The 17188-nt window shown below is 41.7% G+C and overlaps 2 protein-coding genes across 5 annotated transcripts in view; both read right to left on the bottom strand.

Moving 5' to 3' along the window:
• Window positions 1–13053, bottom strand: part of LOC310841342 (kinesin-like protein KIF28) — a 33008-nt gene extending 19955 nt beyond the window's left edge. The window contains 7 exon segments of the mRNA XM_083732218.1: window positions 954–1065; window positions 1705–1859; window positions 2498–2722; window positions 4728–4763; window positions 7154–7357; window positions 8677–8868; window positions 12872–13053. Of these exon segments, the coding sequence (XP_083588344.1) occupies window positions 954–1065; window positions 1705–1859; window positions 2498–2722; window positions 4728–4763; window positions 7154–7357; window positions 8677–8868; window positions 12872–12925 (978 nt within the window). The 5' untranslated portion in view covers window positions 12926–13053.
• A 490-nt stretch (window positions 13054–13543) lies between these two features.
• The window catches only part of AHCTF1 (AT-hook containing transcription factor 1), a 53312-nt gene continuing 49667 nt past the window's right edge, over window positions 13544–17188 (bottom strand). For all 4 annotated transcript variants that reach the window (XM_083731969.1, XM_083731972.1, XM_083731970.1 and 1 more), the window contains exons 34-36: window positions 16299–16432; window positions 15285–15391; window positions 13544–14391 (exon numbers count right to left, since the gene is read on the bottom strand). In XM_083731969.1, the coding sequence (XP_083588095.1) occupies window positions 14190–14391; window positions 15285–15391; window positions 16299–16432 (443 nt within the window). In that variant the 3' untranslated portion in view covers window positions 13544–14189. The remainder of the gene's footprint in view (window positions 14392–15284; window positions 15392–16298; window positions 16433–17188) is intronic.

Here is a 17188-nt window from a genome sequence, read left to right on the forward strand (position 1 = left end):
GAATATGAATTGGTAACTGGCTGACTTCTTAGCCAAATAAACCCCTCTCAGATAAACGCTGATAACAAAATACTGTAAACAAAAACAAAAACAGATAGCAAGCCATGCTGCTCTATTGTGGGGGTGAGTGGGTGGAGAACCTCCAAAATAAGAAGTAGAGAAACGTTTTTAGGAACAACCAAACTAGCAAACAAACTTTCTAAAGCAGAAAGACTTTGTGGCTTTAATTTCATGCCAACTTTTGATTTGCTCCCTGTCTCCCCCTGCCCTGTTTTTCTTCACATTCAACTTAATTCGGAGTTCTGAAAAACAGGAATGCTTAACACATTTTTGTGTGACATAATTGTGTGGTCATAATTGTCTTATTGCATATTTTGGAGTTTGCATTAATGTTTCCACACAGCACCTGTGTTCCAAGAATGGCTTTGACTGCACATATAGAGGAGAAAGCGGTTTCACAAATCACTAATGTAGCCTTCAGTCGTTTTGTATTACAACTCCTATCCTCCCCAGCCAGTATGTGCTGTAGTCCAAAACATCTGGAACTTTACAGGTTGCTGAAGGCAGCACTAACATGACAAGACACAACAGCCTCTTTACTTCAGATAATATACGTGCCCAGATAATGGCTTAAGAGAACCTGGCTGTGAAATTCTAAATACCTCTCAGTGATTGAAATTGGGGATGGGGGAGGATAAGATATGCAAATACAGTTCAGTAGCCAGGGCTGGGGAAATATTTCTCATTCCTAGGTGTGATGTAATCAGCATCCAACTGCCAAGTAGCCAGTGTCTCAGATTTTTTCAGTCCTTTTTACTGCACCCAAACAGCAAACACCACAGAATTATGTACACCGTCTCAAATGTGTTTACAGAACAAGAAACTACACATTTTCATCTTCTAGTGGGGAAAATTGCTATTACCAAATTTACCGGGGGGGGGGGGAGCTTTACCATAATAGTTCTGCTGTTTCCTCCCAAAGCAGATTGCAAGAGTTTTGTAAGAACTGAATCTCTATAAGGGACGTGCAATACTTTCTTCCCTACAGCAGCCTCAGCCAGGGCACTAGAAGAACAATAAATGATAGAAGGGAAAGAGAGTGAACAGGAGATTTATTTCTTTAAAATAAATCAATCATATATCTGAGTACCATATTCACTGAATATGTTGCAAAGCTAAAGAGCACAAGAGTTTCTATTTGTTACTGTTACATATGATAATTAGTCATTTAAGGTCACTAGATGGGATGTGGGCTGATGTTCAGGAAATGCTAAAAAAAAATGGCAGTACTTAAAAAGTTTAATATCCTAAATAATACATTAAAATATTTATTTGTCAAAAACATCCCTTAAAGGAAGTTAACAGAAAAATGAGATTCTCTTATCTCTGAAATAAGGGCATACTACTCAGGGAAGTTTCTAAGTTTGGATTTCTAAGACTTGAAGCTTTGAATATATATTTACTATAAGGATTTAAAAAAAAAATCATATGTACATAAGACAGGAGTGCCTGGCATGCTCTGGTCCATGAGGTCACGAAGAGTCGGACACGACTAAACGACTAAACAACAACAACCTGGTACTTTAAAGACTAATGAGCAAACGGACAGGAGCCTGCCCTAAGATACTTATCATGTAATAGAAAGTTACTATTTGTGCAATACCCAAGGGATGGTTAGGTCACCTCACAAAATCTATTTTGTACCTGATAACATTTCCCAAGGTGGTCAAACTTAGATTTACACGTGACCCTTCCCTCAGCCTGTCTCCTTCGGATCCTGATGATTTTTGTCTTTCACTTCCAGCCAAGTCTACCAGATTTATAATGGATTGCTTAGTGATGTCTTCTCTAAGAAAAATCTACAAGAAGCAGCATTGGGGAAAGGAGAGAAGGGGAACTTCATCAGTGCAAGTCTTTTAAGTTCTCCTCCTCTCGACCGGCATTTGCAGAGGAGACATTACTACTGGATTCAGCACATCCAACTACAGTACGTGCTTCACAAGTTGATAGGGCTCTAACCAATCAAAGCAAAACTCTGTTGGCTCAAAACAAAATAAGTAGTATCCCAGATTTCAAAACATGCAAAACCAATTCTTGAAACTGCAAACCTAACACAAAAGATGTTGCAAACTGTTTAGTGGTTCTAGAATCCCTCTTCCCCCAAGTCATTTCCCCCTCTCCTGTCAACCATGGCAGGGGCCTGCTTAATGTTATTGCTTAACTTCCAAGCCAATGATTTTGACAATGGTGTGCCACAAGCCAAGTCCACAAAATACCAGATAGCAGCTCCACTCTCAGGTCTTGTCCGCATGTGCTAGAAACTCTTGCATGGCCACTCTTGCCACAGGATCACTATGCACAACCTATTAAAGCAGTCCTTTGTTTTGATGGTCTACAATATATCCATGGAAATAGCACGAACCTCACAAGGAATCCAATGCTTTAAGATCTAACTCTCTACTTACATTTGGCCACACCTAAAGTGTTTTGTGCATACCTGTTTGAACTGAATGGTGATGACCATGTGAGAGCGACTGCTGGTGGCATTCATGCTGGTTGAAGCAGTGGTTCTTATTTTGGTACCTTGTTCCATTAACCTCTCAATCTGTGCATAACTGTCGCAGGGCACCAGTTTCAAGCCATCCACATAGAAACCTTGCTGTTGATCTTCCCGTAACTTGAGTCCACCCCGCTTCTTGATTTTAGAGAGCAAGTCTATAACCTTGGATTGCAAACAAAAGTGTCTTATTACAGCAATTTTTTATTGAAAATAAGGTGAGTTCCTAGCAATATTTTATATATATACAATTGTGTATATAGTTGGGATTAATTGGCAAAAGAACGGTATATTTCAGAAGTATTTTTTTAAAATACTTGCAGTAATGCCACAAAAACACATCAAATAATCTCATTCATGGACAAAAATAATTGCACCCTTGGTACATGTAGCTAGAACACAGGCCCATTTCATGGTTTATAAAACAATTGCAACTCTGTAGAACTGACAAGTTGGCAGGAAATATGGATACTCCCGAGGAGTCACATGATCTGAAGTAAACATGTGCATATACATGAGAAATAAATACAGTCATATCTCGGGTTGAAGTAGCTTCAGGTTAAGCATTTTCGGGTGGCGTTCCGCGGCGACCCGGAAGTAACGGAGCGCGTTACTTCCGGGTTTTGCCACTCGCGCATGCACAGACGCTCAAAATGACATCACGTGCATGAGCAGAAGCGGTGAATTGTGACCCACGGATGCGGGTTGCGTTCGCTTCAGGATGCGAACGGGGCTCCAGAACGGATCCCGTTCGCATCCAGAGGTACCACTGTACAATGTTTGTGCATGTACACTGTGTACGTATGATTTTCCCCACATGCTTCCAAAACTATACAGAACATTTACAATATACATATTTTTAATAATAACATTCCCAATAATAGCCATCACACTTGTAGAAACTTGAATATACTCAACACTTTTCAGTTAAATGCACATGACTGAGACTTCCAGTTTGCTATAAGGTCAATTCATTACTCAGCTAACACAAGGAGATGAACAGCCTACAATGCATCTGATACTAGCCTCAACATCTTTATCAACGACTTGGATGATGGACTCAAGGGCATCCTGATCAAATTTGCAGATGACACCAAACTGGGAAGGGTGGCTAACACCCCAGAGGACAGGATCACACTTCAAAACGACCTTGACAGATTAGAGAACTGGGCCAAAACAAACAAGATGAATTTTAACAGGGAGAAATGTAAAGTATTGCACTTGGGCAAAAAAAATGAGAGGCACAAATACAAGATGGGTGACGCCTGGCTTGAGAGCAGTACATGTGAAAAGGATCTAGGAGTCTTGGTTGACCACAAACTTGACATGAGCCAACAGTGTGACGTGGCAGCTAAAAAAGCCAATGCAATTCTGGGCTGCATCAATAGGAGTATAGCATCTAGATCAAGGGAAGTAATAGTGCCACTGTATTCTGCTCTGGTCAGACCTCACCTGGAGTACTGTGTCCAGTTCTGGGCACCACAGTTCAAGAAGGACACTGACAAACTGGAACATGTCCAGAGGAGGGCAACCAAAATGGTCAAAGGCCTGGAAACGATGCCTTATGAGGAACGGCTAAGGGAGCTGGGCATGTTTAGCTTGGAGAAGAGGAAGTTAAGGGGTGATATGATAGCCATGTTTAAATAGTTAAGGGGTGATATGATAGCCATGTCACAGAGAGGAGGGAGAAAGGTTGTTTTCTGCTGCTCCAGAGAAGCGGACACGGAGCAATGGTTCCAAACTACAAGAAAGAAGATTCCACCTAAACATTAGGAAGAACGTCCTGACAGTAAGAGCTGTTCGACAGTGGAATTTGCTGCCAAGGAGTGTGGTGGAGTCTCCTTCTTTGGAGGTCTTTAAGCAGAGGCTTGACAACCATATGTCAGGAGTGCTCTGATGGTGTTTCCCTCTTGGCAGGGGGTTGGACTCGATGGCCCTTGTGGTCTCTTCGAACTCTATGATTCTATGATTCTATGGTTCTATGATATGCAAGATTGGTGCAGTGTCACATGACCTGGGTGTAAATGACTGGGTTTATTTTTGAAATGTTAACGTCTTTCTGAACAAATTTCAAGTTCTCTGCTATTAGAAAACATCCTTTCTTGTATAGGTTCTAGGGGAGAAACACTGAAAAATAAAAGAATGAAATAGTGTCATTCACTGCAATTACCTGTTCATTGTAAATTTCCAGCATGCTAAATGTGACCTGCAGATTGAACAGCAAAATACAAAAAGTCACCGTTTCTAGTATGAACAGTTAAAAAATCAATTCAGCAAAATTCAGCAATTTCATGTGTCAATCTGCATTGAGTGCACTGAGCCTACTCAGCTATAGTGTTTTTTTAACTGCCTCCACACCCAGTTTCTCTTTCTTATTGCATTTTATTCACACTCTTGAGACTCCAACAGCTTGAAAAGTTGCTTTTTAAACTGCTTTTATATATATATATATATATATATATGCTTTCGTAGATTTTCACGGGTACAGGAATGCAGGTTTTGGTGTCCTCGGGTGTCTTCCCGTGTAAAAGTTGGGGTGTCTAGGCGACGTTTCGACGAGGTCTCACTCGTCATCTTCAGGCTGGTGCTTTCGGCTTCTTGTTACTGGAACAGAGCGGGATCTCAATGTTTGAGTTCCTATAAATACTGTAGAGGGGGTGTGGTGTCTAGCCTCCAATGTTCTGGGCAGAGAGGAAGTTCCCAGGCTAGTGTGCCTTTTCTTCTTTTGTTCCTTAATTACTTGAGAGATACCTTGAGTGATTTCTTGAGTGATATCCTGAGTACCACTTAGGTGGGTCATTAGGTGTGGATTAGTTGCTAAAGTCTTTGTGTCTTGACCTCTTGAACTTTGTGAAGAGTTTTCCTGAGAAGATGGCTGTATTGCACTTAGTTGTGCTTTGGCTTGGCTTCGTGTATAGGGGCGAGCTGTGGTTTTGTGGCTTGTGTCAGCCAGATCTGTGTAGGGATTGCAGGGGGGTGCAGCATCCGGAGGTGCCACCATGGACTGGCTACTGGATGGTGTCAGTAATTCATCTGTGGAGAGGGTCTGGGTTTGGGTCTGGTGTGGTTGATTGGTGTTGGCGTTCTGTGTGCCTCTGGATCTGGTGTCAGTTTTTGTGGGGAGGGCTACAAGGAAACACCCCCCAAAAACCAAGACACAGAAGAAAACAATGGCATGGCCCTCCTTCCTTATATCAAGGGCACTACAGATAAAATTAGCAAAATCCTCCATAAACACAATATCAAAACAGCCTTTTGCACCAACCAAAAAATAGCCAATATCCTCAGAAACCCCAAGGATAAAATCCAGTTGGAAAACCAAGGGATCTATGAAATACCCTGCAAAGTCTGCCCAGCCACGTACATTGGACAAACAAACAGACGAATAAATGCACGTATCGCAGAACACAAGAATGCCGTCAAAAAAGAAGAAAAAACTTCCTCTCTTTTCCAACACATGAAAGAAACAGGACACGAAATTAATTTTGCAGATTCCAAATTGCTCTTTAACACGGAACATCACCACAAGAGAATAATCATGGAAGCCATCGAGATAGAGAAACACCCTCACAACATGAACAAGCGTGACGACACATCCCGCTTGCCAGACATCTGGAAATTAGCCCTCCCCACAAAAACTGACACCAGATCCAGAGGCACACAGAACGCCAACACCAATCAACCACACCAGACCCAAACCCAGACCCTCTCCACAGATGAATTACTGACACCATCCAGTAGCCAGTCCATGGTGGCACCTCCGGATGCTGCACCCCCCTGCAATCCCTACACAGATCTGGCTGACACAAGCCACAAAACCACAGCTCGCCCCTATACACGAAGCCAAGCCAAAGCACAACTAAGTGCAATACAGCCATCTTCTCAGGAAAACTCTTCACAAAGTTCAAGAGGTCAAGACACAAAGACTTTAGCAACTAATCCACACCTAATGACCCACCTAAGTGGTACTCAGGATATCACTCAAGAAATCACTCAAGGTATCTCTCAAGTAATTAAGGAACAAAAGAAGAAAAGGCACACTAGCCTGGGAACTTCCTCTCTGCCCAGAACATTGGAGGCTAGACACCACACCCCCTCTACAGTATTTATAGGAACTCAAACATTGAGATCCCGCTCTGTTCCAGTAACAAGAAGCCGAAAGCACCAGCCTGAAGATGACGAGTGAGACCTCGTCGAAACGTCGCCTAGACACCCCAACTTTTACACGGGAAGACACCCGAGGACACCAAAACCTGCATATATATATATATATATATATATATATAATCAACTCTCAGCAACAAATTAATACAGCTTATAACTTTGTGATTTCATACACACACCCGTAATAAAATTGTGACTTTTTTGTCACTAGAATCTTTATGTGATTGATCTCTATGGGTTTAGCTACTCAGAATCGCTCCTTTTAGGGCCTAATCTGTATCATCCTTCAGCACCATGGCATAATATGTTTAGGTTTACATATATACACCCCTGAAACGCAAAAACTGCAGTTAATATTGCCCAAATATAGAATTATGTTTTAGGCATCCAGCAATGCTGACATTTACAAACTTTTACACAACTTGAACCAACCTGATATTGCTTGTTCTGCTCTTGGTTTTGAATTGTTTTAAAGAGCTCTTCACACACCACTGGGATTATGCCTCTGTTTGCACCATATCCAATCATGGAATAGCTCTTCCCTGAGCCAGTCTGACCATAAGCCAAGAGGGTAGCATTGTAACCTTGCCAAGCGCTGTCTAGAACTCCTTGCCCAAGGTCCCGGAAAACTTCCTTCTATAATGGGGTTTTAAAAATAAATAAATCTAAGTAAGATTTATAAGAACACACAAATAAGCTGTCTAGTGCACATATACATAGGATCTTACTTGCCTGCTCCAGTGCTGCCTTAATATGAAGGCTCAGAAATGCAAAAAAAAAAGGGTGCAAGGTAACCGGTACGACTTTTCATGCGCATGTGAGTTAGTGCAACTATTTTGGGAAAGGTATTCACAGAAATAAGTAAAATCACAAACCAGAATATACTGTGTAATCCATGCCTAGGTTTATTAACAATCTTCAACATAACCTATACATACCTATACATACACAAAGAACTTATCACCTTTCTTCTGGTAGATGCAAAAAACTGGAAAGGACACAATGGAAACAGACAATTGTTTTATCTGAGAAACTACCGTAACTAATAGAGTACAAGCCCTGAATGACATATCTGATATGGATTATTTTAAAAAAGGCACTCCTTTATAAAATATTCAAATGAACACCCTGATCGCTGGCACCCACCGAATGCACACATAGACTTAAGAGAACATTTGATGCATTAGTCTTCTGTTCTGGAGGGAGGGGAGGGGAGGGGAAGGCAGGGGAACAAATTGTTTTGATAATGCTTATGTTTGTGTTTTCCTTGAAAATCAGTAAAATATTTGAAACAGAAATGTGAGGAAAATAGTCCTCAGCACCAGAATAGATACCAATGTGTGTGTACAGTGTGCACTATTGCACACACTTTTGTTGTTGTTGTTGTTTAGTCGTTTCCGACTCTTCGTGACCCCATTGACCAGAGCACACCAGGCACTCCTGTCTTCCACTGCCTCTCGCAGTTTGGTCAAACTCATGCTGTTAGCTTTGAGAACACTATCCAACCATCTTGTCCCCTGTCGTCCCCTTCTCTTTGTGCCCTCCATCTTTCTCAACATCAGGGTCTTTTCTGGGGAAGCTGAGGCTCCAATACATTGCACACACTAGGAGGGACATTTTACTTCTTTTGGCGGAAGCCCCTTGGATATCATGAAGCACTGCAGGTATGGATAGGTTGGTCTTGGTGCACTGACCATATCAGATACTCCAAAAAGTTCAACAATAAGGTTCTCTAACACTGTGCTCAGAGCAATGACAGTTGTAAACATGCAACCCAAGTGCAGATGTGAAAATCTAGGCAAAGGAACTGGGTTTTTAAATTCAGAACTTTAGTTTTCTTATTGAATCCAACCTCTGCTTTACCATCCTGTGAACTGGTCCTAGCGCAGAATGAGTAGTTATGCTATTAGCATTGCATTGCGAAAGAATACATCACTGTATGAAATGCATTTTACCTGTCCCGCATATTTGCTGTTTGGCCCAGCTGAAATTAGCTTGCCATCTTGGTCCTTTAAAAATCCATTGTGTGACCAATACGCCAAGTCAAAGGTAAACGTTTTTACATGGCTTGGATTCCTGGGATCATGTATGCTTGTAGTGCTGCAATTCATAGAAATCACACATCTGCTGCCTGCATTCTTCTCTCTCTATTGAAAATTAAAAATTCACATTAATATTTAAAAATTAAAATTCACTCTCAAGAGTGGTTCAACAATTAATCCCTACTTTCATTGAGCTGAGAACTGCAGCTTTGTGGGGAAAATAAGGTCCTCCTGACAACTCTCAGCATTTTTAACTACTGTTCCCAGGATTGTCTGGGGGAAGCCGTGCTTGTTTAATGTGGCATGATACTGCTTTAAATGTATAGTACAGACAGGGCCTTATTCAACATTTCATCTATGCTGCACATTTCAAATGGCCATTTATAATGTATCACACACTACCAGAGTTCTTTGAAAGTGTTCGATATTCATATAACGCAGTACCTCTCATCACTATCCACATAAATACACCAAAGGGCCCTGCAACACTACAATCCAAAACCCAGTCGGGCAGCAATGGGGCTGCCACTGTATCTCTGCTGATCACTCTGGTACGAAGGCAGTGGGGTCTCCAACCTGGAGCTAGCACAGCAGTTGGGCCTGATGACATCAAGTGATGACAGTGGGCCCAACTCAGCTCCTCACCTCTGGAATGCCCGGATTCAGAGTTCCCTGCTGGCATCATTTTTACCTGTGGACAGCATGAAGAGCTCTGTGTCGTCAGAATATTTCACATCAAAGGCCAGCAGGGCAAGGCAGTGGGATGCCTCTCTCCAAACCTCCCATGATAATAGAATCATAGAATTACAGAGTTGGAAGGGACCAAGAGGGTTATCTAGTCCAATCCCCTGCAATGCCAGAATCTTTTGCCCAGTGTGGGGCTTGAAGCCTGAGTCTAACACCCCAGTGGCTAACACCCCAGAGGACAGGATCACACTTCAAAACGACCTTGACAGATTAGAGAACTGGGCCAAAACAAACAAGATGAATTTTAACAGGGAGAAATGTAAAGGATTGCACTTGGGCAAAAAAAATGAGAGGCACAAATACAAGATGGGTGACGCCTGGCTTGAGAGCAGTACATCTGAAAAGGATCTAGGAGTCTTGGTTGACCACAAACTTGACATGAGCCAACAGTGTGACGTGACAGCTAAAAAAGCCAATGCAATTCTGGGCTGCATCAATAGGAGTATAGCATCTAGATCAAGGGAAGTAATAGAGCCACTGTATTCTGCTCTGGTCAGACCTCACCTGGAGTACTGTGTCCAGTTCTGGGCACCACAGTTCAAGAAGGACACTGACAAACTGGAACGTGTCCAGAGGAGGGCAACCAAAATGGTCAAAGGCCTGGAAACGATGCCTTATGAGGAACGGCTAAGGGAGCTGGGCATGTTTAGCCTGGAGAAGAGGAGGTTAAGGGGTGATATGACAGCCATGTTCAAATATATAAAAGGATGTCACATAGAGGAGGGAGAAAGGTTGTTTTCTGCTGCTCCAGAGAAGCGGACACGGAGCAATGGATCCAAACTACAAGAAAGAAGATTCCACCTAAACATTAGGAAGAACTTCCTGACAGTAAGAGCTGTTCGACAGTGGAATTTGCTGCCAAGGAGTGTGGTGGAGTCTCCTTCTTTGGAGGTCTTTAAGCAGAGGCTTGACAACCATATGTCAGGAGTGCTCTGATGGTGTTTCCTGCTTGGCAGGGGGTTGGACTCAATGGCCCTTGTGGTCTCTTCCAACTCTATGATTCTAAACCATCCAAAAATGAAACACATCACATTTATGTTCCAATCTTCAAACAAATTTACTTAGAAGTTAGCTATACTGACTGTAATAAGATCTATGCATGCTTGAAAATGCAAGCTTAAGCAGCAATTATGATTGTTGCTTATACTCACGATCTTTTAAGTGCTGCTAAAAAATGAGCAATTTAGAGGAAGTTCAAGCTTAAAGCCTGCTTTTAAAATGTTGTGGGGTGGGGAGGGAAACATACACCATCACATCCATATGAGACCTATTCAGGAGTTCAGAATAAGGCTTTAAACTTAAAAATAAGAGGAGAGTAGAAGAATGTATGAGCACAGGCTAGGAAGAAACAGTAAACAATGGATTTTGGACATTCAGAGTTAAATATGAAATGCTTTGGTGGTATCAGTAAGGACATTTCTGCCGGAGAAGACCTTGGGATGTTTGCCTCACGTGAAAAGCTGCTTCCAGATTTGGTTGCTGATGAGAATCAAGATTAATTCAAGCTGATACAAAGCAGAGAAAGTAGAAGTGTTGCACTGCTAGAGTGGCTAACATTTCTTGGATCAGAGGTCTGAATTCACTCTCGCACAAGCCTCTGGAGGCCACATGCTGGCAGTCACTTTGAACAGATGGCGAGCAACGGGTAGGAATATAGGAAGTGATGTCTAACCATTGGGTCTATCTAAACCCAGCATTGTCTACGCTGGCTAACAGGGTTTGTAGGGAAGGGCCAGTGTACTCATGCATACCCTCTTGCCCCTTATATGCTTACTTAAGCCTTGATCAGAATGCCTCAAGACAGATTCATATTTGTATTCAGTCTGGAAGTATCTCCATTAGTGAGTCACATTTGTCTCCTCTTTTCAAACCTTTAGGAGACTGAATTGCTCTAGGAAACTGAAGAGGTTCAGTACTATGCATGCTATCAGCTGAAGTGAGGAAACCAACCGTGAGGGTTGTTTTGTTTAGGGATTATTGGCTTGGCAGCAGCAGAGGCATCTCTTTCCAGCTTCCACCTGCCCCACCCCCAGGCAATATCCATGTTTGTTTACCTCACTCCAGACAGCAGAGACAAGCTTTTAGAGCAGGGGTCAGCAAACTTTTTCAACAGGGGGCCAGTCCACTGTCCCTCAGACCTTGTGGGGGGCTGGACTATATGGGGGGGGGTGATCAAATTCCTACGGCCCACAAATAACCCAGAGATGCATTTTAAATAAAAGCACACATTCTACTCATGTAAAAACACTAGGCAGGCCCCACAAATAACCCAGAGATGCATTTTAAATAAAAGGGCATGTAAAAACACACTGATTCCTGGACCGATTAGAGCCTTAGTTTGCCTACCCATGTTTTAGAAAGCCTGGTTTTGTCCTGTTGAAAAGCTGCATGACTGACAGGTGCACAACAGGTGCAAATTGGGGAAAGCTGCAGCTGTTTACACACTTGCTTGTCACACACATTTAAGAAAGCACAGAAGCCCTGGCAGAATGAAGTGGACGACTATCAGGCCTAGGGCCAAATGGATCCATTAACTGTGGCCTAAAAAGTCACGTTACTCCCCCATCCCACCCAGTCCATGCAGTAACAGCAGCCTCTTGCAAATATTAAACTGGCTTTAAAACAAAACACACACACAAAGGCAGAGAAGGAGAGTTCAGGGTCCTCAGGAAAACTTTGGAATCAAGGGACTACGCTACAAGAGTTTCCAAGACCAAGGGCGAATCTACACTGGTTAGTTTAAACATTAAAAATGCGTAATAAAAAAATGTGACACCAGAAGGCACTGTAGAGCAGCAATCCACCAGCAATGGGAAACTGCAAAGAGAGCTATACTATTTTTCTTTTTTACAGCATTTTTACATATCAGTGTAGATCCAACCTAACTCTAAAAAGGTTCCTTCTCCTGTTACTGTTACAGTAAGATAAGAAAAGCAACCTCAGCTAGATTCTTACTTTTATAGGAAACCTTAAGGACCTATCAAGGCCTAACATGATACAAAGAGACATTTTCACAAACCTGCCTGAACTAGCCAGACATGCCTACCATACCCAGAGAAAGGCACACCGTGATCCAAGCCTGATTTGCTACATGAAAGCCTTACAGTAGTGTATGAAGGACTGGCAGCAGGGCAGCTGTTCCAAGCATCACTCTCCCCTCTCTTCACCCCCTGCATAGCAGATGTTTTGCCCTCTAAAAGGTGCCAGCGTTACTGGAAGGGCTCCTTCCTCACTTTACCAAGTGACACTTCCTCCTCTTTTCTGAAATGTAGTCCCTAGCCTTTCCCATCACCAACCACTCAGCTGCCCCATTGTGATCTTAGGCCTGATAGTTTCAGTGAAGACAAAATAAGTTACTAACCTTACTGAAAGGTCTTACACGTACTGCCACTTTCACACTGTCCGAACCGGGCATGCTTCTGCCACTTGAACTCTTCCAAGGAATTCAGAAAGAAAACAGAGTGCATCGCTCAAGTTTTCTCTTCAGGACCTTGTTTTGGAAAAAGAAAAGGGTAGAGTGGATCCTAATACAGCTGCTGCTTTGTTCCTCAATTATTTATGTGTCCACTCATTACCTGAATGTCACCTGATACATTATTTCTAAGAGGAACTCCAGGAGGTCACATTTGCCAGCAGTGTGTACTGTTTCTAAAAGAGGCAACTGAATATTGGGCATCCTATGTAAAACTTCGTTTAAAGTACTTGCCTCTTTCGGCTTCTCTCTCAATTTGAACCACAAATCTGATTCAACCTGACTCCACTTTCTCTGTGCTGCAGTGATATAGGTCAAACACTACAGGAGAATGTATATTTCCAGACCATTTTATTTTACCAAAATTGTGGTAGCATTTCTCTAGTAACCACAAAGTCTATAAAACATGCATCATTTCAAAATATCAAATTTGGGGGCAAATTTAAGGAGGTGAAATCCCTGAAAGTGTTGAGTCCCATGGTGAGTAAATGCGAACATATAAATATTTCTAATGTTAGAGACTCCTGCTGATGCAGCAAATTGAAAGAACAATGAAACATCTGAGGTGAGATTTTGTTTTATAAACTGAAGAGCAGCTTTCCCAAGTTAAGACAAATACAAAAAAATATTGCACAGCTTCAATACAATTGTTTACATTCTGACTTCAATAAGGTACATGTTCAACCAGGAGTAAGGAACTTGTATGCAATGGATAACCCCCTTTACCAATTCCCAAAAGGTCAAAACATTTTCTATAAATTCTAAAACTGCCAAATTTTAATTTTCAAAAACATTGCAAGATCAAACTGTTAAAAAAGAGTAGCCTCCCATTAGAGAAGCACCAACAGTGACAAGCCATCATTAAAATCCTCTTTAATTTCTTTGCACCACACACCTCTTTTATTCTTTCTTTCTCTCTCAAAAATCTAGTGGACAATAATCGCTGTTATGTATACATTTTTATTTAACATTCCTAAAATAAGATTATTTACATATTATATAAATGTATGAAGTCTTATAAAATAGAAAACCTGCATTGACTGAAGAAATCACACTCCATACGGAGTTACTTATTGAAGACCTTTAGTTTTCTGAAATTGTACAATAATTTATATAAATTATCTTCCAAATTAATGATTTTTTCTTAATATTCCACACAATGATGACTTTACAAGCATTGGTGTACAATACACATATTTAAAAACAGTTATAGCCTCTTCTTCTGAACAATTGGCTTTGGAAAGCTAGTTATTCTCTCGTTCCTATGAAGAGTCTTACGAACAGTCTTTTCTGCTTTATCCACAGACTCCTTCTGTTTGCTTTTTGCTCCATCTACTGGCGTGCCAAAAGGAGAAATGAATTGAATTTCCATGTGTGGCGTTGACCAACTGCTATCTTTCTCTAGGACTCTGCAAGGAAGAGGAATGAGAGGTTACACTGACAAGTTAAAACAAAAAAATTCCTTCCAGTAGCACCTTAAAGACCAACTAAGTTAGTTCTTGGTATAAGCTTCCGTGTGCATGCACACTTCTTCAGATACCGACAAGTTATGTTTCTGTTCAGATGAATGAAGACTGAATAATTAGCTGTAGGCTCAGTCATAATTAATTAATACTTATATCCCGCACATCTGGCTGGGCCTCCCCAGCCACTCTGGGCGACTTCCAACAAGAATAATAGAGTATAGTCGTACCTCCTTTTGCGTCCGGGATCCATTCCAGAGCCCCGGAAGCTCGACGAAAGGGATGCTTGACAAAGCACTGCTCTGCACATACGTGAAGCGAGATTTAGCGCTTCTGCGCGTGCACAAGCAGCAAAACCGGAAGTAACCCGTTCTGGTACTTCCGGGTTTGCCACGGACGTTTGATGAAATGGACCCTAAACAGGGCACTTAAAACGAGATACAAATGGTCCCATGTTCAATCCTGAGCATCTCCACATAAGGCTGGAAAAAATGTCCTGTTTGAAACCTAGATTGCTGCTACCAGTCAATATTGAACTAGATGTACTGATGGCCTGACTTGATATAAAGTATTTCTTATGCTTTAGGGCATGGATGGGGAACAGAGGCACCTTTAGATGTTGCTGACCCCTACTCCAATCACCTCCAGCCAACGTGGCCAAGATAATGGAAGTTGGGAGTCTGGCAAGATTTGAAAGGCCACAGAAGACCAAATTAATGTCTTTTTGTTGTTATGATACCAAATGACAAATGCATTACTGTGATAATTTCTGCACATGACTGCTTTTGAAATAACAAGGTTTTTTTTTTTGGGGGGGGTAATATAGAATCATCCCATACTTGCTTGCTTTTTTTGCTTTTGACCTTGTAGCTCTGCTTCTCTTTACTTTCGGCTTCTCTGAAGTTTCTATTGAGACTGCATCCTTCTCCTCTTTAACTGGTAATTCCTAAAGGACAAATGTAGAGTGGTAAACCAGCACAAAGTGAAACTGTTTCTCTGACATCTCCTTTTTATTTACTTTTTAAATTTATTGCCCACATACGAACATGTAGGCACTAGTAGTGACACTGCTAAACCAGTGCCATACAGTAGTAATTTAAAACATTCACACTCAAAATCTATTCCCATCTTTCTTGCCTCTCCCATCACTCATAAGCCAGCTTCCTTTCCTCTATGTATGGACCCTCCACACAGACAAGCTGGATAGAGACCATTGGTTCCATAATGATATATGGCTTCCAGTCTTAAATTGGATAATCCAATTTATCAATACAAACTCCTTGCTTTTCTATGTTATTTCTAATATTGACTAAAAAAGATAAAAAAATAAGCAACACAACTGCCCTGTGTTGCTTGCTGTCAGCAGTTCTTCAAATGCTATACAATGAACCTGAAAGCTTGCTTTAAGTGTGTTAAATATTGCAAAAGCTGGCATCTTTTAATCTTTTAAACTGTTTTCATTTGCTGTATAGCAAAGGGGTGATGTGCATATTGTTTTTGCTTGTCATTTGAGTTGCCCTCCAGTTGTTGTTGCACTGTTCCATCAACCCAGCCAGCATGATCGTGGAGAACCACAGTTTTTCAATTGCATTTTAAAACTTAAATAAAATTAAGCATTTTAAAGAACAGTAAAAACCAATAAAACCAATTAAGTGCCCTGGACCCCCAAGAAGCAACAGCTCAAGCTGGTTCTAACAAGCTGCAAAAGGTGTTGAAAAGGTCCACTGTAATTATAAACATGTGGAAAGCTTAATCTCACATCATGTCAGAAGGGAGAATCTGGCTCTTTCACTAGAAATTTGCTGGCTTGTTCTCTTCAGATCTTTGGAGAAGGGGTCAAAGGTTTTACTTACCAACTCTTCCACAATCCTTGAAATACTGGACACTTTTTTCTTCCTAGATCTCAAAGCAGGGGGCGAGAAGACAAACTGAGAAGTCAAGTCTGCCTTGAAATCTTTGAGTTGCACAGGCGTCACTGCTTTCTCACCTAGAATCAGAAAGCATGCGTTTATTTTTGAACTTGAAACTAAGCATTCCAGGCATGCAACTATATCTACAATCCTGAATAAGCGGAAAGCAGGGTGCAGAGAAGCTTTCCATATACCCACAATTTAACTACTCTTTGTTTAAGCTTCTTAGAACACCTGGCATGGCTTTGTTACACAAAGACCCTTTGAACCTTGTATGCCATGGTAGCCAAAATGTCATAAAGCACAGCTTTGCAGCTACCCTTTTTCTGAGAATAGCTGGGGCATTAGGGGAGGTGGGAGCAGATCTCCATTTAAAGAGGTGGGGTCGGCATTTAAAGCAGGTGTGGGAAACCTCTGGCCCATGGGCCATACTTGGCCCACCAGGCCATTTTGGGAAAGCCACGCCCAACCTCCCTTAACCAGCTGTCATACATAATGTCAGGCACACAACAGGTAAAGGAACAATCAGGAACTTAAAGTGAGCTCCAACTGTTTCTTTGCTAAACAAGGCATGCTTCCGCCATCCATCAAGTTGCACCTTGCTCCTAGAGAGGGAAGCAGTTTTCATTGAATCTGCTTCTCCCTCTCAGCAATGCTTCTTGAACTTCTAAAAACTGGAGCAGTGATATTTGAAAGTCCTTTGGCAAGCAGCCCCATGCTCCTCTTTGACCCTCCTGCTTCAAAGGATCACCTGGCAAAATAGTGACATCAGATGATTGACAGTCTCACCCACCTATCAAATTTGGTCTGGGACCAATGGAGAGATAAGGTTC

Source organism: Podarcis gaigeae, assembly GCF_964106915.1.
Source record: "Podarcis gaigeae genome assembly, chromosome: 3".
Taxonomy (NCBI): domain Eukaryota; kingdom Metazoa; phylum Chordata; class Lepidosauria; order Squamata; family Lacertidae; genus Podarcis; species Podarcis gaigeae.